Source organism: Mchenga conophoros, linkage group LG8 (genome assembly GCF_057382185.1).
Source record: "Mchenga conophoros isolate Kocher_MC1m ecotype Shallow Benthic linkage group LG8, M_conophoros_male_GT1.1, whole genome shotgun sequence".
Lineage (NCBI taxonomy): Eukaryota > Metazoa > Chordata > Actinopteri > Cichliformes > Cichlidae > Mchenga > Mchenga conophoros.
The window spans coordinates 16,244,306-16,271,917 of NC_140533.1; the positions used below are offsets into that span (position 1 = coordinate 16,244,306).

Genomic DNA, 27,612 nt, shown 5'->3' on the forward strand with positions numbered 1-27,612 from the left:
TGATTGCATTTATAAAGCAAAGTATAGATCCTTCAACAAAACCGAGAACCCCAACAATCAGAAGACTCCTTTTGAGGAAGCACTTGGCGACAGTGGGATGGAAAAAACTCCCTTTTAACAAAAAAAAAAAAAGGCTCAGTGAGGGGCAGCCATCTGCTGGTGCAAAAGACTTTAAAGCATGAAACGTCTTCAAAACGGTGTTTTAATCTATTTTCACGTTATAACGTGAAAATAGATTAAAACACCGTTTTGAGTCTATTAAAACACACACACACACACACACACACACAGAATATATGCACATATAACATGTGCTGATGACATGACTCATCTCATTACTCCGAAAACATCAGTACCATAGATTATAATTCCATTTTCAATATCAACCGATGAATTTCATATTCTGAATAAACCCTTTTAAATAAACATTTCATCGCTCTCAAGCTGGAACTTTACAATGAACGACCACTGTCATCCGATTTCATTTACTTCCACTGTAGAAACACTAGGTGGAGATAAACATCCACCACCAGGCGCCATACTCGTAATGACACGATTTTATAGTACAGCACAATGTTCTCTGGTGATGGGCACCTCGATAATTTAGTAATAACAAACAGATTTCAAAGCATATAAAAAACAAGTCGAAAACACAGACTAAGGATAGTAATGCGGTCAATGGTGAATTTGAATGTTTATGCTTTCGAATTATTGGAAACAGGCAAAAAGGAAAAATGAAATAAAAAGAAAAAAGCACTCCCTGGTCTGTATCCCCACGTAAGCCCACCCCCCGTGAAAGTGAAATCTGCCATCCGTGCTGCAGTTCCTCTACAGTCTTTAATTTGAAGTCACTCCTACCAGGACGTATTTCCTCGGGCACAAGCGCGCGCTGGAGCCTGCCGTCTTATTAACGCACAGGTTTACTGACACAGCACTGGATCTACAAAGGACCCAAGGACACAGACTTTTGAATCTAGTTAGCCTGATTAAAAGCAGCTAACACTGACATCATTTTTTGTACGGCTCCCTAAACGGATGGTATCGTAATAAAAAAAGAAAAAAAGTTATCACTTGGGACCGAAAAAGGGACCGAGTATGAATGATGTATTGCGCAGAATCTCGGCTCATTTAGCCTACGATTAATTTACCGGAGAGAAGCGCATCTCCATCTCGTGGGATGCGAGCGGGGCATGTCTTGGCTGAATGCTGTTGCACGGTTTTGGTTAGACGGTGCCAAACTTGCGCAAAGAGCCCGATTCTGCACAAGAACTGATCGTTGCCAGTAAGGTGACCGAAAGCACACAATGTCAGCCATACGGCGGAAATTTGGCGAGGACTACCAGGTTGTAAACACCAACCGGATCATGACTTTTTCCGCGCCGGTGAAGAAAAAGAGGCAGCGATTTGTAGAGAAGAACGGCCGCTGCAATGTCCAGCACGGTAACCTTGGGAGTGAAACCAGCAGGTACATCTCTGATCTATTCACCACGCTGGTGGATCTAAAGTGGCGCTGGAACCTGCTCATCTTCATCCTCACGTACACGGTGGCGTGGCTGGTCATGGCTTCGATGTGGTGGGTCATCGCTTACATCCGCGGAGACCTGAGCTACGGCGGCCACAACTCGTCCTACACCCCGTGCGTCGCCAACGTCTACAACTTTCCCTCTGCGTTCTTGTTCTTCATCGAGACCGAGGCGACCATCGGCTACGGCCACCGGTACATCACGGAAAAGTGTCCTGAGGGTATCATCCTCTTCCTCTTCCAGTCGCTGCTGGGCTCCATCGTGGACGCTTTCCTGATTGGCTGCATGTTCATCAAGATGTCGCAGCCCAAGAAGCGCGCGGAGACGCTGATGTTCAGCCAGGACGCGGTCATTTCGCAGCGGGACGGGAAGTTATGCCTCATGTTCCGAGTGGGAAACCTGCGAAACAGCCACATGGTGTCCGCTCAGATCAGGTGCAAACTCATAAAGGTAAGCACGCGCGTTACCTGGGTAATAGCCAGAGGATGTTTCTCCTGCGCCACCTCAACTCTGAACGTGTTGTGTCTGAATAAAATACACTCTCAAATTGTTAAGTGTGTGTTAAGTGTTGTGACCGTTTTTCAAGCCATGCACCGAATTTCTGTTAATTCCCAGATTTGACTATTTCAGGGCAAAGATTCCCACTGGATGGCCTGGAATATACGAAGGAAAGCATGGACTTAGAACTTTTAACTGTAACTCTCCAAGTGTTAGAGCTTTTCCTATATATATATATATATATATATATATATATATATATATATATATATATATATATATATATATATATATATATATATATATATAAACAACAACTTCCATTCACACACTACACCAAAGTAATTAAGTAATAGATAAATTGTACGTTTTTTCTGACCTAATGGAAGATTTATATTTTATAGGTACAGAACAGTCTGGACAATGAACTACCAGAGGTTTAAGATCAGCCTGTACGTGATTTGAAATGAGTTTAGCATCCCTGCTGTAGGGGCTCTGCTTTTATAGCGAGGCTCCATCGTGAGTTGTGCTTTAATAAGTGGCCATTTACTCCCCGGAGCATCCTACTTACAGCTACAGGCTGTGTATTTCAGCTCTGTGTTTATCAGCTCTCCTCTCTTCATTTCTGAGATGCTGAGTGAGCCGCCTGCTTCAGCGAGGGTCATCACAAACTGCCCCCCACCCCTCCTTCAGTCAGCAGTATGGCTGTCAGTGGGTTGTATATTCAAATTCAGCCTCAACTTAAGCTGTCCACAGATGAGATGAATGCCTCCCCCAGGAAATAGTTTGTGGCCAACTACAGCACAAGCACTTGGTTAAAAGATCATTTCTAAAGTTAACCGGCTACAATGGCTGTAATTCCTGTGGCCACTCTTTCCTAAAGACAGGACAAAATGTAACTATTAAATACTGAGACGTGACAGTGATTTGGCATTTTACCAGAGCAACTGCTGCCTTTCAGTGCTGCAAAAAATAAAAATAAAAATCCGGAGGATGAAAGGAGAGCTGAGGCAGCTGCTGTCGGCTATGATAAAAGGGAAGAGGAAAACATTTTGTGTCATGCAATTTCACAACTGAAATAGACTGAAACTGCAGCTTCAAACAGCAGTCTCTCACCAGGGGAATGCTTTTCTCAAGTCCTCTAAGCAACATTTCTTTTTGGCCTGCAGACCTTATGACTGATGGACAGTGCTCAACAGTGTCTGTGTATCTCAGGTGCTGAAAAAAGTCCAAACACAACAATTCATCACAATTTGAGGACTTTGTATGAGCCCGCATAAGCTCCCTGTAGCAGTGTTCATCAGTTTAAACCTTAATAGCCGGCAGCGCTTTGTTGTGACAGTTATCTGTGCTTTTGTTACTCCTTTGGAGTTGTGAGGTGATCTTCAGTGACGGCTCACTTTTATGAACTCACACCAACGAGTTGATTGTACTTAGTTGTTTATTTTGTTTTCTTAACCAAGTCAACAGAAAAAAAATGTTTAAAGTCCTTTTAAAATGTTTTAATCCCTCTATTTTTCATTTGACTTCAATAAAAAGAAAGAAATAATAAATAAAAGTCACTCATTATTAAAAGCCTTATTACTGCCACTGTTTCAGCTCTTTCTCCCATTTTTCTTTCATTACTTTATCAATTGTCCTTTAATTAACAGCTGAGAAAGGCAAAGGAAAAATATAGTGTCTTGATTGCACTTAATCACCAGTCTCACAGATGAATAATCACACAGAATGCACCATCATCAACTTTCCTCCCTCTGCAGAGGAGAGCAGTTCATTTCAGGCCGTTTTACACTCTGCATAGTCACCTCTAATGCATTCTGTCCTGTTTGAAATAACAGAGTGAAAGCAGTAAAACAAACACCCACGGGACACGCTGTAAAATTTCAGCCTCAATCAGAGCCACTGTAGATTTATCATTAAAGAGGAATTGTTATGAAAGTTTAAGCTGTATTCGGTTCCTGATACTGGAACTGAATTCATCAGTCAGGTGTGATTTGTAGCATTCACAGCAGAACGTACTGGAACAAATGCTGCATTACTGTTGCTGATTAGATACATAATGGAGACCCAGTACTTTAGCTGTGCAGGTAGCTTTCTTGGTCTTGCCTCACGTCTCAAGTTTAAGTGAACGTGCCAGCCTGGAGTGCTGCTTAATTACTGCATGGTAAACATTTGCTGTTTAGAGTGCTTTCATCCATCAGCTTTTTTTTTTCAGACTTTATTTAAACAGTCCTTGGCTTCCTTTCTAAGATCAGTTGATTAAATTTATGTGATGATCCTGACCTGGGATTTCTGCCAGTGAGTAATGATCATTAAATGATATTTTTAAGCTACAATCATTTATGTGTTAATGGAAGGTCAGATGTCCAGGACACATGAATCACGTGTAAAATAAAAATAAAAATAAAAATATTCAATTAACCTGCAGTAAAGGGTCAAAACCTGTTTGATGAATTCATAAGTCTTGTCCACATTAGCTGATTGTGATATTTTAAGAAGAAGCCTTCATCATCTTTGGATCCTGGACTAATCGTGCTGTGAAATCTGTGTGCAGGGTATGATTGTAACACTGCTGCATTGTTCCTTTTTTCCTGCCCATGTACGTCACTGTGTTGTCAGACTGCACAGCGGTGTATTGTAGAGTAGATTGATTCAACATAGCCCTCTAGTACTACAGCTGCACTGTGCAAACGATGCCATGGCTCATGTTCAGGTAGCACGCCACTCAAGGTCACTGTCAGATTTTTTGCCCACAAAGCTGGCTGAAGAAATGAGGCATGCTGCAGTAAATCCTAATGATGGAGCAGTGCAAATGTACGGTGGCACGGAGATACCTAGGCATGGGCCATAAATATGCTGTGGGACCTGGATACTCTGGACTTTTGGGAAAAAGTAAAGTTGGTGTGTGTGCAGTCAGTGAATTATTACAGAAAAGAATACTTGGTGGAGTATTTGGACTCTTCAGCTATGTATTTTCTGACTCTTTTACACAATGATGTAAGAAACTGTCACTGGAGTCCTAAATAATTCCCCCTTGCATGAACATTGCAAGGAGGAATTAATGAACATTAAAGCCAACACTGATCTCCTTGAGTTTGCCCTCTAACTGCTGGATGTGAATTTTACTGAGTTTCATCAGTAGAAGTTTAGAGGACTGAAGCACAAGTAGAAATGTAAAGTAGGAGGTGATGGTGGGCGTGCCTCTTTCCATTTCACATGTCTCTTTTATCGACAAGCTCAGTGACATGTGGGACTTGTCTAGAAGATGCGATAAGAATATAAAAAATTTACTTTAAACATTGTAGCCTTATTTCAATCTCCCACTCCCTTCTTCCGTGACTTGTGACCAAGACTCGGAGATACCTGAACTTCTGCACTCGGGCTAGCAACTTATTCCCAGGTTGGAGTGGGCACTCCATCCTTTCTGCCTGAAAACCATGGCCTTAAACTTGGAGGTGCTAATTTTGGTAAATGGACTGGTTCTTATATAGCGCTTTTCTACTCTTCTGAGCACTCAAAGCGCTTTACACATTTGCTGCACATTCTGAAGCAAACTAACCCATTGCAAACTGGAGGTCATGGCTTGAAGGAGCTATCAGAACTAAATCAGCTGGAAAAAGCAGATCCTGAGAACACCAAATGTGACACCCTCCACCCTTTGGCTGCCACAGCATTTGTGACGAAGAGCAGGAGTAGGGAAGTCCAGCAATGGAAAACATCAGACTTGCTGATAGCAATACAAATCAAATTCCAACTACAGTAATACCAGGATTACCATCCACAGGGCTGCAGTGAAATTCCCTCTCTAAGTCCACAAAACACATTTTAGAATGATTCAAAAATACTCACAAGAACGAAGAGTTAGTTATGGGTTATGGCACCAGGATAAAAACCGGGTTATTCGTCCTGAATGTAAGATTCAAGTAACCAGTTTGCAGTGCTAGATGTGAATTCATGAACCCATTCAACTGCATCCAGTTCAATACTGCTGTTAGACAAGTGTATTTCAAGGCATTTGTTGGCATAGTGTACATACATATAGCCACTTTTAAGAGAACTAGAAAGAATGCAGCTTTAGGCTGTATTATATTTCACCAGACACAAGTAATTAACTTGTGCCTGGTGAAATATAATAGTAGATCCCAATTTTATGGTTACACATAACAAACTTAATTATGAGCAGAAACACAGCTCTCTGGCAGTACTGCCCACCCTATATCCACAATGCATGTTAATGTAAAAACATAAAAGTCCTTGAAATTCCATTAATATTGATGCAGCATTAATTAATAAACCAGTGGAATGCAGAGGTGCTCTGACCCCTGCAGCACAAGTGAAATATAATATTAAAATGGAAACATGCAGGCATGTGGGTTGCCGTCAGAGCGCGGTCGTAACGAGCTTATCTTGGCAAGAAAAAAAATTGGTAGGACAAAGGAGATGGAAGCAGTAGACAGCAGCAAGTGTGGCAAACAAGACTGAACAAAAATGCAGCGGGGGAGAGTGACAGCTGGGCGGTGCTCGTCAGTGTCAACAGAAGCTTGTCTCAGTAGGTTGGTCCACAGCAGGAGATAAGTGATAAGGGCGAGAAGCAGAGAGACAGGCATGCATGCAGGAGCTTAGCGAGACAGGCCGGCAGATATGCCGGCATGACTCGCAACATCTGCCACCGTCTAACTCTGAAGGACAAGCAGGGAAAGCAGAAGAAAGAAGAGAAGAAGAGGCAAAAGCGATAATGTTGTGGCAGACAGATTGAGAGATAGAATGCAACGTCTGTGCGAGAATCACATTTTATCTCCCGCTCAAAGCCCAGTAGCTGGACACATGTCCACATTTGCATGTCAAACACAAAAGTAATACATTTGTGTTGCATTGTTGATGTCTGGGTTTAGTATCTTTCTCAAACACATGCATTTGCACACACAGTCCACACAAACTCTCACTGAAGGGGAAGTGAGTCACCAGGGAGAGGGCCTGCCTTCACTCAACTTGAATCTCAGGTGGCTTGGTAAATTAAGCACCCCCTCCATATCAGGACCTCTTCCAAAGGCCATTAATTTCCCCCCCTGTGGCGCTGACTGTTTAGCAGCACTAAGAGAACACACAAGGCTTTTACATTGTTAAAGCCATCCAGCAGCTTTCTGCGTCCTTGGCAGGGGTATAACTCTGTTGTAGCACTACAGCGCTAGTGAGGCAAGCAGTGAGGATTTATTAAAATCAGCAGTTTTACCTTTACACCCAGAAATAAATGACTTACCAGTACACTGGTTTCCAAATGGGAAAATCTAGTGCAGTAGCACCATTATTATATTTAAATAGAAGGAAATCTTGAGCTTTGCCTGTTTTTGATGTCATAAAGATTGCTGCTAAAAAGAAGGGCAGTTAGATGGATAATTAAGCTGGATAAAAAGGATTTAAGCAGCAATACCTATTACCACACTGGACTGCATTTTACTGTTCACTAAGTGTAAATATGAAAACATCAGAGGCATAATTGAAGAGCCTCAATGTTAGCATTTTCCCACCCTCTTATCTATACCATAGTTAGACAAGAGGGTTCAGTTCTCAATAATCAAGGCACTTGGTAATGTAAGGTAAAGCCTTAATAATAACAGAGAGAAAACCCTAACAATCAGAAGACCCATATGAGCAAAGACTTGGCAACAGCAGGAAGGAAAAACTCCTTTTTAACAGGAAACAACCATGTGCTGCAGCCAGTTTGGGAGTGAGGGGCTGGAGACAGGACAAGTTCTGTAGCATACAGTCTGTACCAAGCAGGAGGTCATATTTGTCAGATAATGACATCAACAATAAAAACAAACATAAAAAAAAAACCATAAAAATGGGTGTGCTCTAAAAGGAGCTACTGTAAAGTTTTTTTTATTAAAGGCTGTAAAAGTGTTAAATTCATTGCTGAAGTTGGGTATTTCCCCACAGGAGTCAGTGGGGACTGTCTTGCTTTTGAAGCCAGCCACAAGTAGCCAATGCAGGAACTACTGTTTTTGCTACTCATTTCTCAGCCCTGGAGGTTGCTGCTTTGAAATGATAGCTTTGTGCTGCTAAGCTAAGCAAACTGCCCGATGAATGCCACTTTATATTTATCATGCAGAGTGAGAGTAATATCTCCAAGCTCTCAGCAATAAAGTGAAAAGTATTTAATGTCAGACGATGTAATCCTATAAGCTGGGATTTAGACCAAAAGCAAAAGGAAGGGCTGCTTTTGTAAGGGTGTCTGTTATTTATAGTGGCTACCGGTAAGACAATCGATCCAGGAAGTCCAGCTGGAGTAAACAGATTAATGCATTTAATGGCTTAACAGTTGCCAAAACACTTTACAGCGGACATGACCTGATTGTTTTAGGCATCAAAGATGGAATTACTTTATCTTTAATGGCAAAGGTAAACAGAAGCAGTTTGTTTGGTTTGGCAAAGCCACCCTATGCAGGCACCCCTCCATTCCAGGCATGATCAGACTCTGACTGAGGAGATTTTACATCTCTTCCTTGATGAAATCCCCAAATCGAGTAACATTATTTTATTTGTTACGAGAATACACCCCGTAGACTGACAGATCAAAGGCGCGGTGGGTGGTGTAGCTTTTTACAGCTTTTTCTGCTTGTTTCCTTTTAAGTAGAGTTCTCACTGTTACATAAAAAACATCCGCATTTCTTGCTTTTTCGACTTAACTTCAGTGGACATGTTACATCGGCTCCCCGTCTGCGCGTTCAGTGAGCGGCAGCCACTGATGCAGCATGATGGGTGACACTTTCCCTCAAGAAGGCGAGCCGGGGATCTGTGGGCACAGACGTCTTCCTGTGAAATGTCACACCCTTCTGTCCTCAACATCACGGTGAATACAAATGACAGGCTGTTTGCCATCTGTGAACCGATTGGCTCCTTGCTCAAAGGGCCGGGGAGGCCACTCTTCATGAAAGTTAACAGTAGGCGACGGGAAGAAGATATAATCTATTTAATCTACTAATAAACATTAACAACGGGGAAAGATGATTTTCACCCTTCTGTTTATGTATGAAATGTTAGAACTCATATGGGTATTATCAGTATTTTTTCTTTTTGGCCTTTTCTTTGAGCTTCTTTCTTGATATTTTCATTTAACACATACTTTACTTATTTAGATTTGCCCTATTTGGTCTACATTTGGTCAACAATGTTGGTTTTTTTAAGGCCAGACTGTTGCTGAGAATTTCAATGGGGTCTAATCTGCTGGAAATTATGAGGTGTGTACACAGTGAATGAAAAAAAAAATGAAATAAAGATTACTGGTGCTTGGGTTGTCAGAACGAGATGCTGGGAAGGTGAGAGACTATTGTTTTAACACCTTCATTCTCACTTTTACCCTGCATGTCTGCCAGTCAGTGTGACAAGTACATTTCAGTGCTATTGCCTCCTCAGGTCAGTTGTTCTTGCTTTTACCACTATACAGCAAAAATACACTTCATTAGGTCCACATTGCTTACATTGTGTTGGATCTCCTTTTGCATTCAGAACTGCTTTAATTCATCATAGATTTGGAACCATCAGAATTTTTGGTTCATATTGATATGACAGCTTCACACAGTTGCTGCAAATTTGTCGACGGCGCATCCATGATGCAAATCTCTTTTTCCACCACATCCCAAAGAGGCTGTGTTTGACTGAGATCTGTGACAGTGGAGGCCATTTGAGTACAGTGAACTCATTGTTGTGCTCAACAAACCACCCAGTAGAAATTTCAGTACTGAATAGCTGTTAGCTGGTGGTCTTTTCTTCCAATATAACAATTTTTTTTTTTTTTTTTTTTTTTTGGCCTGTCCCGTTTGGCTCTTTTGCCATCAGAATTGTTGTCTAAAGGCAAAGAAAGATGCCCAACGGATTTACTTTACCAAACTGACCATCCCAGCCTTGCCGTAATGGTCCATTTGATTCACCTTTTATTGTTTATTTTATTTTCACTTACTGAATACGGGACAGACTTGACTGGGGGAAAGAAGGGGAGAAAGAAAGAGGGAAAGAGAAACAGCTGAGAAGAGGGACGGGGGAGAAGGGCAAAAGACAAAAACCAACAGAACGGGCAGAGAAAAAAAAATGCATATATCAATCACCTGGATCACCTGCTGAGAAAGAAAAAAGAAAGCAAGCAGAAGAGAACAAGAGTAATAGAATAAACAACATCACAATGATATATGGGAATATGACAGTAAATACTAAATGTTAAACATTATTGTGCAGCACATAAGATCAACAGAACACAGTGTGCTTTGAGGTAGGAGCCAAAAAGGGTGTAGTTTGTGGGTGTGATCACCCGTGTGTACACCTGTGAGCATGGACGCGCTTGTTTTTTGTTTTTTTAAAAGGTTCCTTCATGTAATAATCTGCTAGAGGGTGTGGGGGGGCCACAGCCCCGTCCTCCAGGGTATGAAGCAGGTGTGGAGGAGATCAAAACTCCAGACATCCAGAGGCCCCCAGAACACAAGAGACCAAGGAAGACCAACAGAGGGGCAGCTGCGCCACTGTCCCGGAAAGAGCTGAGGAGAGTCCCAGATGAGGGCTCACTCAGCAGCCGCGGAGCAGAAGCCAGGGGGAGTTGCAGTGACGCGCCCGTGAGCTCCGCCGGCAGCCAGCTGCGCCTGAGTGACCGAGCCCCAGGCCGAGAGGCCGGGGGCACCCCACCTCCGAAGTGGCCCGAGCGAGCCCCAGGCTCCAGGCCCCAATAAGCGGCCGCCAAGGAGTGAGCCGGTGTGTACCTGGACGCCCATCCCCGGACACAAAGAACCACCAACGCACCGATGTCTGAGGGGGTCCGCCACTGGCAGGGGAAGTGGTGGTAGGGGGAGATAGGCCTCCAAACCTTGGAGGGCCTGAGGTGTCCCCAGAGAGGTGGCGCCTGACACCCAACCTGACATATAGACACAGAAATACAGGCACACACAGATACAAACATCCATTCCCACCCTCATGCTCTCATATGCACTTACTCCACACTCAACCAACGTGGAGACAGACATAAAGAGACGTTGTACACACGATCACACTCCCCAAGCGTACTCTACAAACCGGGTCTAGGTGCCCCCGCCCCTGGAGGGGGGAACTGCACCCAGACCCAGGTGGTGTTTCCCTTTTCCCTGCGGTGGGGGGAGGCAGACCGCCCCGACTCCGCAGCAGCAGGAAGGCTCCACACTCCAGACCGCAGTCGGACGGCCAACTCCTCCTCCTAGTCCTAGCCCCCCTGCTCCAGCAGGTCGCAGAGAACGGGGGTGAGAGAAGACTCCAAACCTCCCTCCACCCGCTCATTGTAATGTTGATGCATGTGTGTTCTAAGGTGCATTTAAAACCCAGGAGGGCATGGAGCTACCTGCCAGAGAGCAGCAGGTAAGCGCATGGTCCCTCCTGCTAGCCCTCAATGTCTACGTGTATTTAAAATTGAGAGGTGGGCAACGATGCCAGGGGTGGGGTGTACACCCTGATGGTACTTTGGACTCCGTGTATCGTGCCCACCCCCAAGATCCTATATGTATGTGTAATGAGAGTGTGAGTAATGTGAATGTCTAAGTTGTGGGATAAAATTGAGGCAGAGGCAGCCAGAAGGGGACAGAGGGGGGGGGGGGGGGGGGGGGGTAGCCTCCTCTGCACCCTGGTGACATACCCCTACTCCAAGGCCCTGCATGTGTGGGTGGTTGTGGTGGAGCGGGAAGAGGGAGGCAGCTGGAGATGGGGAGGGAAGGAAGGGAGGGGCAGGTGACCCCTCCCTGGGGCCAGCTCCCCCGCTGACCCCAGTAGGCACCCCCATACTCCGCGACCCGCCAGGGAAAGGGGGCCCAGGCCCATCCAGACCGGGCCCAGTGCAGCAGCGCCGCCCGGCCCCACAGAGCCCGGGACAGTCCACCCAACCCCACCACAGAGAAAACTGCACCCACCCCACCATCCACTCATCTTCCAGACTACATAAGACAATAAACACCCAGACTGAGATCTTCCTCCACCTCTCCTGTATCTCCCCCTCCTGCAGAGGGAGCTCCTGAGGAGAGGAAAGCTCCTGCAAGATGTGACAATCTCCCCCACCAGTTGAAGAGCCCCCCAGGTGGCTCGACGCACCGGCGGCACCCTGCTCCAGGGCTGAGCCCCCATGCACCCACCCGCCCACAACCCCGGCAACACACCAACCAGGACCCAAGCCCCCGAGGCCCGGTCCGGGTCCCAGCCCAGAGACGGAGCGCCCCCAGAACCTCACGCCCATCCCGGACCCACCCAGGGGCAGCCAGGCTACCAGGTCAGTAACCCACGTCCGTCAGCACAGACCCTCCCCTAGCCCCGCTGCACGCAGCCGCGAGGAAACAGTCACCGGAGAGCCAACAGAGCCCCTAACCGGACATGACCGCTACCCCGGGTTGAGCCCCCCAAGGAAGATGCCTCCGGGGAACCCCCCGACGCCCTAAGCCTGTCCCTACCCCCACACCAATCACAACAGTGAAGGCGGGACCAAACTATGACCCCCCACCCCCACTAGGTGATGGAGCTGATCAAAGGAGCCCAGAGCAATTGATCTGATGTGGTGGCAGAGGCTGTATCAAGACTAATGTAATCTAATAGATAATTTCTATATTGGTTAGAATTAAGATTATTTTTATTTTTCCAGGAGAAAAAGGCTTTTGTGTTTCTGTTCAAGGAGTGAAACTATGGAACAAACTGAATATGGAATTAAAGCAATGTCCAAACATAAAACTGTTCAAAAAGAGTTATAAAAATATGATCTTCTCGATCTATAAAGAAAAGGAAAATATTTAAATTAAGTGAATGTCTCTATTTAAAAACAAACAAACAAAAAATTCATGATGTGATATTATAGTATATAGTATATCAGAAATCTGTTCACTATTTTTATTACAAATTATATCAGTAAGGAAGCTGACTAAATATTCACTGATAATTTATGGGACAGGGGTGGGATTAAATAAGTGTATACTTCTTCCCACTCCCTTTCAACATGTAAATTAATCAGAATGTTTTTTTGTATGTAATTTGTATAGTATATTTTTTTTCTCTCATTTCTTTTCTAAATGTACTTGTATATTGTTCACATGTTGAAATAAATTACCAATCAATCAATCAAACCAATCCAGTTCATGAGGACTGTTTTCTTGGCTATGCATAGGGCAGTGAAAACCATATGGGCGATATTCTTTTCTGAAGTGACATTATCTAAGCTGCCCAACAAACACACTAAGGGGGAAGTTGGAATGTTACATTTCAGACACTTCGATAGGTCTTCACATATCTCACGCCAAAACTTCTGAACTGGTGGACAGAACCAAAGAGCGTGGATATAATTGTCCGGTGAATTGGTTTGGCAGTGTGAGCAGTTGTTGGTAGACGTAAAGCCCATCTTGAACATCCGATGACCTGTATAGTGCACTCTATGTAATATTTTGTATTGAATTAATTGAAGACTGGGATTTCTAATTAGATGAAAGGTTTTTAAGCAAATCTGAGACCAGAAGTTTAGGTCTAAGTTAACTGATAAATCCGCTTACCATTTTGCAATAGGAAGTGATATTGATTCATCTGTTATAGAAAGCATTCTGTATATTTTGGATAGTAATTTGGGGGGTTTAAGAGTAAGAAATTGAACCACACTTGGTGGTGTTTGTAGTTCAACTTGACCCGGTTTAAATTTCTTTTTTACTATGGATTTAATTTGTTGATATTCTAAAAATCTTTTCTTGTTGATCCCATATTGTGTAACTAGTCCGTCAAATGAAATAAATTCTGTTCCTTCTAGTATATGTTCTAAATATTTGATTCCTTTATCACTCCAATGTGAAAAGTTTATCATATTATTGTTTTGTAATATGTCAGGGTTGTTCCAGATAGGTGTACGTTTGCATGGGATTAATGAAGACGCCGTCAATTTTAGAAACTCCCACCATGCTGTCAGAGAAGAGCTGATGTTGATGCTTTTAAAGCATTCATGTCGTTGGATGTTTGAGCTGATAAATGGTAGGTCTGAGATCTCTAGATTATTGCAGAGTGCTTGTTCTACATCTAGCCAAGGTTCATCTAAGAGGGTGTGTTTTAGCCATCCTGAGATAAACTGAAGCCTGTTGGCTAAGAAGTAGTGCTGAAAGTTAGGCAGTTCTAGTCCTCCTTTATCCTTGGTCTTTTGTAGTGTTTTTAAGCTTATACGTGGGGGTTTATTTTTCCAAAGGAATTTGGACATACATGAATCTAGAGATCTGAACCAATCTTGTGGCGGTTTAGTTGGGATCATTGAGAATAAATAATTTATTTTTGGTAAGACCATCATTTTTATAGCGGCAACCCTTCCCATGAGTGATATGGGTAGACATTTCCATCTAGCCAGATCATCTTCTACCTTCTTTAAAAGTGGGATATGGTTTAATTTAGTTAGATCTGCAAGCTTGGGAGAAACATTAATACCTAAATATTTTATATTTCCCAATTGCAGTGGTGTAGAAGAGGAATTATGGAAGGAGCAATTAATCGGTAGGACTGTAGATTTTGACCAGTTAATTGAGTAATCTGATATTCTTGCAAAAGAGTTTATCAATTCAATCACCCCAGAGATATTGGTTTGTGAATTTTGGAGAAAGAGTAACACATCATCCGCATAAAGGCTGATTTTATGTTCCACGTTCTTGCATTTTATGCCCTTAATTACTGAATTCTGTCTAATTGCTGCTGCTAGTGGTTCAATAAAAATTGCAAATAGTGAAGGGGAGAGTGGGCATCCCTGCCTGGTGCCCCTCAAGAGACAGAAGCTGGAGGATGTCTGGTCATTTGTTCTAACACAAGCTGTTGGGGAATTATATAATATTTTTAACCAGTTTATGAAAGAGGATCCAAAACCAAATTTGTGTAAAGTTGCAAATAGAAATTTCCAGTTAACTCTGTCAAATGCTTTTTCTGCGTCTAAAGAGAATATTGTAGTTTCTAGGTTTTTACTGTATGAGTAGTCTATCAAATTAAGTAATCTACGTGTATTTGTTGATGAGTGCCTACCTTTTATGAAACCAGTTTGGTCAGGATGAATTAAGAGGGGGGTCATTTTCTCCAGTCTCTTTGAGAGAGCTTTGCAGATTATTTTAAGGTCTACATTTATAAGGGATATTGGACGATAGCTTGAGGGATATACAGGGTCTTTGCCTGGTTTTAGCAGGAGATTAATGTTTGCAGAATTCATATTTGATGGAAGTCTGCCCTTTTCTTTAATTTCCAACAACGTTCTGTAGAAAACTGGTGCTAGAATCGACCAGAATTCTTTGTAGAATTCTGCAGGAAAGCCATCTGGACCTGGAGCCTTATTATTGTGCATACTTATCAGGGCTTCCTGGAGTTCACCTGGTGTCAGTGGTGAATCCAGTGCCATTGCTTGAGTGTCCAATAATTTTGGAAGAGTTATGTTGTCCAAAAACTGATCAATTTCTTTTTTAGATGGGTTTATTTGTGGTGAATACAACGTTTTATAGAAATCCCTGAAAATGTTGTTTATTTGTATCGGTTCATATACTGTGTTCCCAGATGAATGTTGAACAGCACATATAGTTGTTTTTTCTTTATTTATTTTTAGCTGGTTTGCTAGAAATTGACCGGATTTATTACCATGTTCATAATTTTGTAGGCGTAGTCTTTGTACTAAGAATTTTGTTTTTTTTATCAATTATCTCATTTAATTCTAGTTTTGTTTTGCGTATTTTGTTCAATGTTTCCTGATCTTGGTGGGACGCGTAGGCTTCTTCTAGTGATTTGATGTTTTTTTCTAATTCCTGAATATTTTTGTTTTCTTTTTTCTTTTTATGTGATGAGAAAGAAATTATTTTACCTCTCATCACAGCTTTCCCTGCTTCCCATAGAACAGAAGCTGATGTTTCGGGAGTGTCATTATAGTTCAAATATGAAGTCCACCCTTTTTTAAAATATTTAATAAAGTCTTCATCTTTAAGTAGTGATATATTAAATCTCCAGTTTTTTCTTGGCGTAGTATTATTCTTGTGCATTAGTGTTAAAGATACAGGACCATGATCGCTGACAGCTATAGGGTGAATCTCAGTGTCTGAAATGTCGTTCAGCAGTGAGCTGCTGACCAAAAAATAATCCAGACGAGAGTAGGAGTGATGGACATGTGAGAAAAAAGTATATTCCTTACTGGTGGGGTGAAGGGAGCGCCATGCATCGCAAAGACCAAAGTCGCTCATATACTGTTTGATTATATTTGTGGACTGCCAATTACGCTGAGTTCCCGCTGTATTGAGCCTATCCATGTCTTCATTTAGTCCAAGGTTGAGGTCACCTCCAAGAACAAGTGTGCCATCTAAGTGTTCAGAGAGTGCACTGAAAAAACCGTGAAAGAATGAGGGATCATCAACATTTGGACCATATACACTTGCAATACATAGCTTTTTATCACGTATAGATAGTTTAATGATTAAGAATCTGCCCTTTGGATCTATAGCTTCGGTTACCTTTTGATCAAGGTGTTACGTTCCCCTGAGGGGTCTAGGCGGTGAGGGGGAAGTAACAAAAGGTGTCCAGGTCAGAAAAAGGAGTCAAGGAGGCAAAAGGGTTAAATTAAAGAGTTTTATTAAAGTAGCTCAACTAAGAGAGACGGACAAGCCGTTATCACCATAAAACACCAACAAAAACAAACAAAACTCAGGCGTTGGTCAAATAAAGCAAAAAGTCAAAAGGAAAGCGCAGCTCACTAGCTGGACAACACACTACACAGCTCACTAGCTGGACAACACACTACACAGCTCACTAGCTGGACAACACACTACACAGCTCACTAGCTGGACAACACACTACACAGCTCACTAGCTGGACAACACACTACACAGCTCACTAGCTGGACAACACACTACACAGCTCACTAGCTGGACAACACACAAAATGGCACTCTGGCCCAGAGCTCACCCTGCTCTGGGCTTAAATACCCTTAATTGCTGATGGGAGTCAGCTGTACAGGAGGGAAAGGTGGCACCTCAGGCAGGAGGTAGTGGGACACGCCCACACAGGCAACCTCAGGAGAGAGAGAGAGGCCCTGCTAGGGCCGTAACACCCCCTCCCATAAATGCAAACCCATGGTTTGTCAAATTTACGATAACACAAAGTGAGTCCATAGCCGTTTCATGAAGAAATTGCAGGCTTTCCACCTACCAAACCCCATAGCACCGGTTAGGCATTGCCTGCGGAAACTGCCAATCCCATCTCAGTGGGTTCACAACATTCCCAGAGACTGGCCCCAAACCCTCGAAACAGTGTCCCATGGGATAGCCAGGGCTTCGAACTATCACGTGTTGAGAACCCAGCAGGCAGCTAGCGGGCTTCACTGAAACACAGACAGACTTGTTAGCAAGGGGTGCAGAGCTGAAGGGTGGTTTTGAACATGAACCGGAGAAAGGATCAACCAGCGGCAGCTCAGGGTTAGTTGGCCTCGTACACTGATTACGGGGTGCTACCGAGCAACTGTGCTCCAGGTTTAGCCTTTCCGTAGGCCTGGCAAGCTTGTCAGTTTGAGAGCCACGACTGACTTTTCTCAAAACAGGCCCCTTTTGTGTTGAGTGGGCTTTCTGTTTGAGTGCCAGTTTGACACAATTGGCAACCACATGGCCAGGCTTGTGACAGAAAAAACACAGTTTGGGCCTAGGTCTTAACACCATAACTGCGTTTTCCTTCTTAGCTGGCCCACTCTCACCTGTCCAGGATGCGCTATAGCGCAGAGGGACATCCTGTCCTACAGCACTTGCTTTGTGAGTCAGCCTAAACTCATCTGCCAGGGTGGCAGCTTGCTGTAGAGTTGTAGCCCTCTGTTCACTTAAATAAAGGGCCACAGACTTAGGAACAGAGTTTTTAAAATCCTCCACCAGCATAAGCTCACGTATGGACCCCACATCATTAACCTGGCTTGCCGCACACCACCTATCAAAGAGCCTCGCCTTCTCCCTGGCGAAGTCAAGATAGGACTGTCCCTGCGCCAAGTCCAACCCTCGAAAATGCTGCCTATAGGCCTCAGGTACCAGTTCATAGGCTTGGAGGACGGCACTTTTGATCTTTCCATAAACCAGGCCGTCCTGCCTAGACAGACCAGAACACGCTGCTTGAGCCTTACCTGTCAACCGACACAGCAACATCACCCCCCACACATCTTGAGGCCACTGCAGTGCAGTTGCCAGGCGTTCGAACACACTGAAAAAGCTGTTAACACCGGATTCACAGAAGTCTGGAACCAGGTGAATGTTATTGCTCACAAACGAGCCTCTAGACACCTGTACACTAGCAGCTGTGTCAACCATTTTGGGGGATGGTGAAGGGTTAGGAAAACACAACCTAATCAAGACAATTAACAGACAACTACACAATGTACTTTGGCTGACCAGCTTACCTCTCGCCACACCCACCTTAACAAAAACAACTTACCCAGTTCCTAAACACGACAACCTTGCCCTACCCATCTTCCGGAGCGTGCTGGGCTCGAGGCAACTTTAAAGGCAGAACTTCAGCGACCGGAGCCCTGAATTGCCTACCCCTGACAGAGAATTAATCCCCACCCAGGATTACTCCAAAAACAACAAAGGCAAAATAACAAAAGAGTGCCCGAAGGAGGAACTTAAAGCTCAGCTGGACACTCACCTACCTTAACTGGGAAGTTATGGATCTCCAAAAGGTGACAAAGCGAGATAATCAAAAAACCAAATCCAACACAGAACTCCCTTTTCAAATATCCCGGACGAACCCCCACTTGTTACGTTCCCCTGAGGGGTCTAGGCGGTGAGGGGGAAGTAACAAAAAGGTGTCCAGGTCAGAAAAAGGAGTCAAGGAGGCAAAAGGGTTAAATTAAAGAGTTTTATTAAAGTAGCTCAACTAAGAGAGACGGACAAGCCGTTATCACCATAAAACACCAACAAAACAAACAAAACTCAGGCGTTGGTCAAATAAAGCAAAAAGTCAAAAGGAAAGCGCAGCTCACTAGCTGGACAACACACTACACAGCTCACTAGCTGGACAACACACTACACAGCTCACTAGCTGGACAACACACTACACAGCTCACTAGCTGGACAACACACTACACAGCTCACTAGCTGGACAACACACTACACAGCTCACTAGCTGGACAACACACTACACAGCTCACTAGCTGGACAACACACAAAATGGCACTCTGGCCCAGAGCTCACCCTGCTCTGGGCTTAAATACCCTTAATTGCTGATGGGAGTCAGCTGTACAGGAGGGAAAGGTGGCACCTCAGGCAGGAGGTAGTGGGACACGCCCACACAGGCAACCTCAGGAGAGAGAGAGAGGCCCTGCTAGGGCCGTAACACCCCCTCCCATAAATGCAAACCCATGGTTTGTCAAATTTACGATAACACAAAGTGAGTCCATAGCCGTTTCATGAAGAAATTGCAGGCTTTCCACCTACCAAACCCCATAGCACCGGTTAGGCATTGCCTGCGGAAACTGCCAATCCCATCTCAGTGGGTTCACAACATTCCCAGAGACTGGCCCCAAACCCTCGAAACAGTGTCCCATGGGATAGCCAGGGCTTCGAACTATCACGTGTTGAGAACCCAGCAGGCAGCTAGCGGGCTTCACTGAAACACAGACAGACTTGTTAGCAAGGGGTGCAGAGCTGAAGGGTGGTTTTGAACATGAACCGGAGAAAGGATCAACCAGCGGCAGCTCAGGGTTAGTTGGCCTCGTACACTGATTACGGGGTGCTACCGAGCAACTGTGCTCCAGGTTTAGCCTTTCCGTAGGCCTGGCAAGCTTGTCAGTTTGAGAGCCACGACTGACTTTTCTCAAAACAGGCCCCTTTTGTGTTGAGTGGGCTTTCTGTTTGAGTGCCAGTTTGACACAATTGGCAACCACATGGCCAGGCTTGTGACAGAAAAAACACAGTTTGGGCCTAGGTCTTAACACCATAACTGCGTTTTCCTTCTTAGCTGGCCCACTCTCACCTGTCCAGGATGCGCTATAGCGCAGAGGGACATCCTGTCCTACAGCACTTGCTTTGTGAGTCAGCCTAAACTCATCTGCCAGGGTGGCAGCTTGCTGTAGAGTTGTAGCCCTCTGTTCACTTAAATAAAGGGCCACAGACTTAGGAACAGAGTTTTTAAAATCCTCCACCAGCATAAGCTCACGTATGGACCCCACATCATTAACCTGGCTTGCCGCACACCACCTATCAAAGAGCCTCGCCTTCTCCCTGGCGAAGTCAAGATAGGACTGTCCCTGCGCCAAGTCCAACCCTCGAAAATGCTGCCTATAGGCCTCAGGTACCAGTTCATAGGCTTGGAGGACGGCACTTTTGATCTTTCCATAAACCAGGCCGTCCTGCCTAGACAGACCAGAACACGCTGCTTGAGCCTTACCTGTCAACCGACACAGCAACATCACCCCCCACACATCTTGAGGCCACTGCAGTGCAGTTGCCAGGCGTTCGAACACACTGAAAAAGCTGTTAACACCGGATTCACAGAAGTCTGGAACCAGGTGAATGTTATTGCTCACAAACGAGCCTCTAGACACCTGTACACTAGCAGCTGTGTCAACCATTTTGGGGATGGTGAAGGGTTAGGAAAACACAACCTAATCAAGACAATTAACAGACAACTACACAATGTACTTTGGCTGACCAGCTTACCTCTCGCCACACCCACCTTAACAAAAACAACTTACCCAGTTCCTAAACACGACAACCTTGCCCTACCCATCTTCCGGAGCGTGCTGGGCTCGAGGCAACTTTAAAGGCAGAACTTCAGCGACCGGAGCCCTGAATTGCCTACCCCCGACAGAGAATTAATCCCCACCCAGGATTACTCCAAAAACAACAAAGGCAAAATAACAAAAGAGTGCCCGAAGGAGGAACTTAAAGCTCAGCTGGACACTCACCTACCTTAACTGGGAAGTTATGGATCTCCAAAAGGTGACAAAGCAAGATAATCAAAAAACCAAATCCAACACAGAACTCCCTTTTCAAATATCCCGGACGAACCCCCACTTGTTACGTTCCCCTGAGGGGTCTAGGCGGTGAGGGGGAAGTAACAAAAAGGTGTCCAGGTCAGAAAAAGGAGTCAAGGAGGCAAAAGGGTTAAATTAAAGAGTTTTATTAAAGTAGCTCAACTAAGAGAGACGGACAAGCCGTTATCACCATAAAACACCAACAAAACAAACAAAACTCAGGCGTTGGTCAAATAAAGCAAAAAGTCAAAAGGAAAGCGCAGCTCACTAGCTGGACAACACACTACACAGCTCACTAGCTGGACAACACACTACACAGCTCACTAGCTGGACAACACACTACACAGCTCACTAGCTGGACAACACACAAAATGGCACTCTGGCCCAGAGCTCACCCTGCTCTGGGCTTAAATACCCTTAATTGCTGATGGGAGTCAGCTGTACAGGAGGGCAAGGTGGCACCTCAGGCAGGAGGTAGTGGGACACGCCCACACAGGCACCCTCAGGAGAGAGAGAGAGGCCCTGCTAGGGCCGTAACACAAGGATAAAGAATATGTGCATATATATAGTAGCAGTAGTTGGGTTTCACATGAAAAGTACTCACCAAGTGGTAGGTACTGCAAAGGAGAGGTTAAACCTGACAGATTGACAATCTGTCCTCATCAACTCAACTATAGCCTGTAAAAAGCTATTTTTGTGCAGGAATATTAGCTTCAATCAAACACACTGACTTTGAACCAATGAGACTCCAGGCTAAAAACTGGTTAATGCTTCAGTGGCTTTGGACCCTTTCACTCTCACATGCACCTCTTTCGGGTGATGTGTAGGAAAGTTCAGGGCTCTAAAATGTGTGTTAAAATGGGTCATAAAACCTTTTAGCTGTGTAGGTAGAGTCATTTGCATGTTCTACATGAAAGCAAAACAGTACTTTGAAATTCAGAGGGTTTTTTTTTTTAACATGACAACAATATGATTCAATTAATTCATTTTGTCAGATGTGTTTTCCTCAGCTGGAAATACACTTCCATAAACAGCAAACACCACACTGATAATGTCCTAAAGATAATTTAGGTGACAAGAAGATTCTCGACACTTTCATGTCTGCATGGCAGATATGACCGGTAACTTCTTTGAGTCTATGCTGGTTGCCTGGCAACTGGTCCCAGCATAGTCTGACCACAACCTAGTACAGAACTGTGAATTGGCATGAATTTTTTTACACTTTGCTTTCTGCTTTGTTTTTGTTTTAAATCAAATAAAATGTAACAATAATGTCAGGTTTTAAAGTGTCCACTTCATATCAGTGATTTTAAGACTCTCTTGCTAGTTTATGAAGTTGCTAAATGCCAATCACCAGCATTATCTCAGTCAGGCTTTCTAGTTTATGTGGCTAGGTCCCTCACGAGTCAAAATCTCAGGAGTTCTGACTTGAGGCTGCAGAGCAATCTGCCTCAGAGTCAGAAGGACTCCATCTTTGTAGAAACCCTCAAAACCCCTTTTATGAAAGATTAGAAAATCCATTTAATGTACATCTTTTCTTCCTTACACTGCCTTGGTGGGAGTGTTGGTATAAACTTCAATGTTTGTGCTAAAATGTCCTGTTCATTTGTGTCCACAGTCTCGGCAGACCCCAGAGGGCGAGTTCCTGCCTCTGGATCAGTGTGAACTGGATGTAGGTTTCGGGACGGGGGCGGATCAGCTCTTCCTAGTGTCACCTTTGACTATCTGCCATGAGATCAACAGCAACAGCCCGTTCTTCGACCTGTCACAGCGCTCGCTCATGAACGATCAGTTTGAGATTGTTGTCATTCTGGAGGGCATCGTGGAGACCACTGGTAAGAACGTATTCTTATTTCTGAGGTCCTTTTGCTGTCTTGTTTAAAAACAACTAACTTTGTGTAAGCATCGCTGTCCCTTATCATTTGTCTCATCATCATTTAGCAGGTGTTAGATGGAGCTTCTCAGTAATATAAAATGAAATATTTAACACAATGTTTAATTTCATGGTGTTTAATTATTCAAAACACAAGGCTGCTTCCATCTCTGTTAGTTTTTCATGTTTCCCTCTCCCTTGTCCCTGAAGCAGTTCACCACTTTCATATCAGCTTCCTGTCTGGCTGTCAGTCCATTTTTATTTAATTCAGTTTTCCTCATAACGTTACAGTGTGTTAGTCATCTCCTCTTTGTCTTTTCCCTGTCTGTATTTGAAATTTTTTTCTACTCTGTCTTTTCTCTTCATCTCAGGTATGACATGCCAGGCAAGGACATCTTACACTGAAGATGAAGTCTTGTGGGGTCATCGCTTCCTCCCTGTCATGTCTCTTGAAGAGGGCTTCTTCAGAGTTGATTACTCCCAGTTCCACAACACCTTTGAAGTCCCCACACCTCCCTACAGTGTCAAAGAGCAGGAGGAGAAGTCCTCCCCGACGTCACCCAACCCCCTGCCTGTTGCGCCTACTCCCCCTTCGCCTCTGCTGAAGAACAGCAGCCGAGTAGGCCGCAGGGAGAGGCTCCTGTCAGCTGACAATGCAGACCATGTAGACGATCAAGTCTCCAGGCTGCCCAGCAAACTCCAGCGCATGAGCTCCAGCAGGGAGGAGCATCTCTGGAGGGGGCTGAAGACTGGGTCAGCCTTGCCTGGGGGGAAGGCCTCCAGCACAGGAGATCTGCCGCTTAGTATTCAGAGGCTGAGGTCCAGCTCCATCCCTGTAGTGAGGCAAGGACATCCGGAGGAGCAGGTCCAGCTGTTGTCTTTGGATGGAGAAGCTGAGGAGAGTGAGCTGGAGAAGCACAGATTGCCCACAGCCATTAGCACCATTGCTGCTCCAACCCCAGCACCAGTCCAGATCTCCTTGGTAGGGAGTCGGCCAGAGGACAACCTGCCTCCCAAACTGCGCAGAATGAATGCTGACCGCTGACATCTGCAAACTACCTTCAGGACTAAAACTAATTTGAAAAATTTATCAGGCTTGATGGGCATTGCATATAAGTAAAGTCTACTGTGATCTAATTTTGTTTGTTTTTTTGTAATTTCTGCAGATTCTCTCCAGTTTTCAGTATTTCTTATCAGGCTCTTTACTAAGTTGTCCATTGCCACAAATAGAAGGACAACACCAATAAGCCATCCATCCGCTCATACTGTGACTCAGTTTTGATATATCACCATCTGTGCCCCCCACTGACTTTTAACATTTATGTCCTTGTGCTTGTTCCTTTCATTTCTTTTCCCAGAAGTTGCATCAAAGACTTTCTTATGCCCTCAAACTGCTGTATCCACTTTTAAAAATTGAACAAGCACCAAAGTGGCAGTTATAAATCAGACTGATCATTTGCTAAACCAGCTCCCTTAAAACAGTGACTGTCCAGTGGCTTCTTAGCAAAGATAACCAGGCACGGCAAGTCTGTCAAGCTTTGGATTCACTTATTATTCTTGATTTCTCATATAATAAGTGTGCAGTGGTGTTTAAATTAAGCCTTTACCAAACATAAAACAATGTTCAAAAATATAAGAAAGTGTTTTAGAGGTTTGCTCATTTGTATCAATGTAAAATTTATCTGTAGCAGATGCTGTTTGCTACGGGACAACCTACTGTAGTAGTCAAATACTACCTAATCTCTAAAAACAGATTTTGCATATGAATATGTACAATCTGTAGGCAAGACACAACATTTCTGTACCAGGCACACTCTGGTTTCTTTTTGTAGTCTTTTTGTAGTCCAGGTGCACTTTACTAGCAATGCGCCGATATGATATTTGGATCAGATTTTGGTCCGAGCCTAATTGTAAAGGCTGGATTGGATATTGTTTAAAACGAGATGATCTATGACCAATCTATTCATTTTTACTGTATTTGATTCACTCAGCAGCAACAGTGGTTGCTATTGGCCAAGCTAACAAAGTACTAAGTAAGCTAACAGCAAAGCAGCAGTTGATGCTTTCTCTTTCTTGGTCCTTCATTTGTTTGAAAGCTTTTATTACTCTTTATTACACTCTTGGTTACATAATGTGCTTGTGCCAGCTCAACTTCACACCAATATATTGAGGAGCAGTAAAAGCAGGTGAACTCAGATTGAGAGGAAGTAAAGGAGACACTTGCATGACTGTCAATGAAAGCAGTGTGCAGTAGGCTTGCACTGAGCTCGGACTAATGCAAATAAATTAGACAAATAATAAAATTAATTTTTCCTGTTGTTGTTTATTATTTTATTAATAAATATAAAATCAAGTACATTTCTATTCTTGGATGCATGTATTTGTTAGGAAAGCATGATTTAAGTTGAGCCTGGTGCTAGCTAAAGCATAAGGAATGATACTCTTCCTCACAGTGAGGATTACAGTTTACTGATTTATCTCTGGTACCGGATCAACAGATACTCAATGCCAAGATCTCAGTATTGGATCAGAATTGGTAAAAGCAGGATTGGTGTGTCCCTATTATTGACTAACTTTGGTTGATAGTCATTTTGTAGAACAATAGAGGAATATGCATTAGCTAAAACACATCAGATAACTATCACCTATTGCCTAACAATGATTTGAGTTTTTATTTGGTTTTTTGCCTGACATCACAAACACTAATCAGAGGATGGAAAAAGAGAGTAAGGTTCTAAGACTATATCATCTTTAATTAATTACATTTATTTTTACGTAAAATCCAGCAGCTTTAGCTTCAGTCTTTTTGCACAGTATCATGTCTGAAGACATCCAGTGCATATTTAGATAATTTTTTCAAGATTAGGCATTGTTTTTTTTTTTTTTGCTAACATTGACCTTTCATCCCACATCCACAGCTTACATTAGCCTAATTAGCTAGTTAACATAAAGCTAACAAAAAATCAATGGCTTATCTACAATTTAGTAGAAAAACTGCATGAGTGCCATACAAGAAAGCAACAGGGGGACAGGGTTTAACTTTACACAATTTAACCTGAAGTGGATCCCTGATACACATGTTACATTAATATGTTTTAGGGACTACTATTTATTTGGATGCTCACATGAGCAACTGCATTACCTATTGTGCAATTTTAACAATTTTTACCTCTTGGTGCACTGTTTGCATTGGACCATTACACATGGGGTGCCAAATGCAATCACAAATCAATTTTAGACTGCAGATTTTCTGTCATTATTAACTGGTTTATCAAAATGTAAAAAAACAACAGCAACAAAAAAAAAACAATGTAGGAATGCAGGGAAGATGACGTCAGAGGATCTGTGTATTATTGCCAATATAAAGGAAAGATTACTTCATATTGCAACTGCTAAATAATAAATTCTTTGAAAACACAACTGTGCCTGTTAGCACTGATTTTTCCCTATGAAAAAAAAGCTGTATTGCCTTTTCTGTTTGACTCAGCTTGTATATTTGCACACTGTACTCAACATCCAGAGCAGTTTCATCCTGCAGAACCTATCAGCGGCTCATGTGTCACCTGCTGTGATGGCTAAATCAGCATTCATCAAATATTAAAGCCTTAAACGTGAGCGTGAGTTTGTTCTGTTTTGAAGCAAATTTTAGAACGACAAGCAAGATCCTTCAGACAAAATCTTCAGGTAGTTACCCCTGGCTGGAAGGTTAACCGAGTTAAATCTAGGCCCTCAACCTTCTCCTCTGGCTGCAACTTATATTATATATATTTACTTATATTTTAGTTTTCAAGCTGCCAAAAATCACAGGTTAAAGGAGCTTGGTAAGTGGCATAATTGCTGCTGACACATGTACTCCATACGCAGAAAATCTTGCAGAGATAAGACTTAAACATCAGAGGATGTCAAGCGTTTATTAGTCATGCTGCAAAGAATAGCAGAAGAATGAAATGTGATTATGTAACTAGTTGAGAGTAAGAAATGACCTCCGTCCAGCTTAAGATAAAATTAACTCAGATAAATGGTGGTGGGAAAGAATAAATCAAAGACATAATGCTGTATAATGATGGACCAACTGAAATATGCATTCATTATTCAGTGATCATTCAAATGTGCTTGGGGAAAAAAGATTAGTGTAATTTTCATTCAAAGGCACCTCCTTGATAAAAATTTTATATATATAAACAGTTTGCATCATTTGTATTCACTGACTTATTTCATATTTGGGTTATGCTAAAAAACTAATGAAATTGCATTTAATCAAGCAAAAATAAAACACACAATAAGTGCTTATCATTACCTTGAATATCATAAGAAGAAAAAACCTTCAACAGGAAAATTTTAATTTAAAATTGGTAGATTTACTGGAGCAGCAGGGAGGAAAAAACATCCTTTTAGTAGAAAGAAACCTCCATCAAAACTGAAGACAGACATAGGCCTTGATCACTTAGGGATTGAGGGAAAATAAAAGAGAAAAAAAAACAGATCATAGAGAGGACAAAACACGTAGTATGTGAGAAAGAAGATAAAATTCAATTTCATGGCTGCAGTGTAAATATATAAAAAAAAAAAAACACCCAGCACGCCCCTGCGGGCGGTTTATCCTTCAAGCTCGGGTCCTCTACCAGAGGCCTGGGAGCTTGAGGGTCCTGCGCAGTATCTTAGCTGTTCCCAGGACTGCGCTCTTCTGGACAGAGATCTCCGATGTTATTCCCGGGATCTGCTGGAGCCACTCGCCTAGCTTG

General features: G+C 43.3%; 1 protein-coding gene across 1 annotated transcript; it reads left to right on the forward strand.

Moving 5' to 3' along the window:
* The first annotated feature begins 831 nt into the window (after positions 1-831).
* LOC146568500 (G protein-activated inward rectifier potassium channel 1-like) lies at positions 832-26,290 on the forward strand. Its single transcript, XM_085284574.1, has 3 exons — positions 832-1,973; positions 22,616-22,832; positions 23,242-26,290. The coding sequence occupies exons 1-3, from the start codon at positions 1,305-1,307 to the stop codon at positions 23,913-23,915; spliced, it is 1,560 nt and encodes a 519-aa protein (XP_085140700.1). The 5' UTR covers positions 832-1,304; the 3' UTR covers positions 23,916-26,290.
* The last annotated feature ends 1,322 nt before the right edge of the window (positions 26,291-27,612 follow it).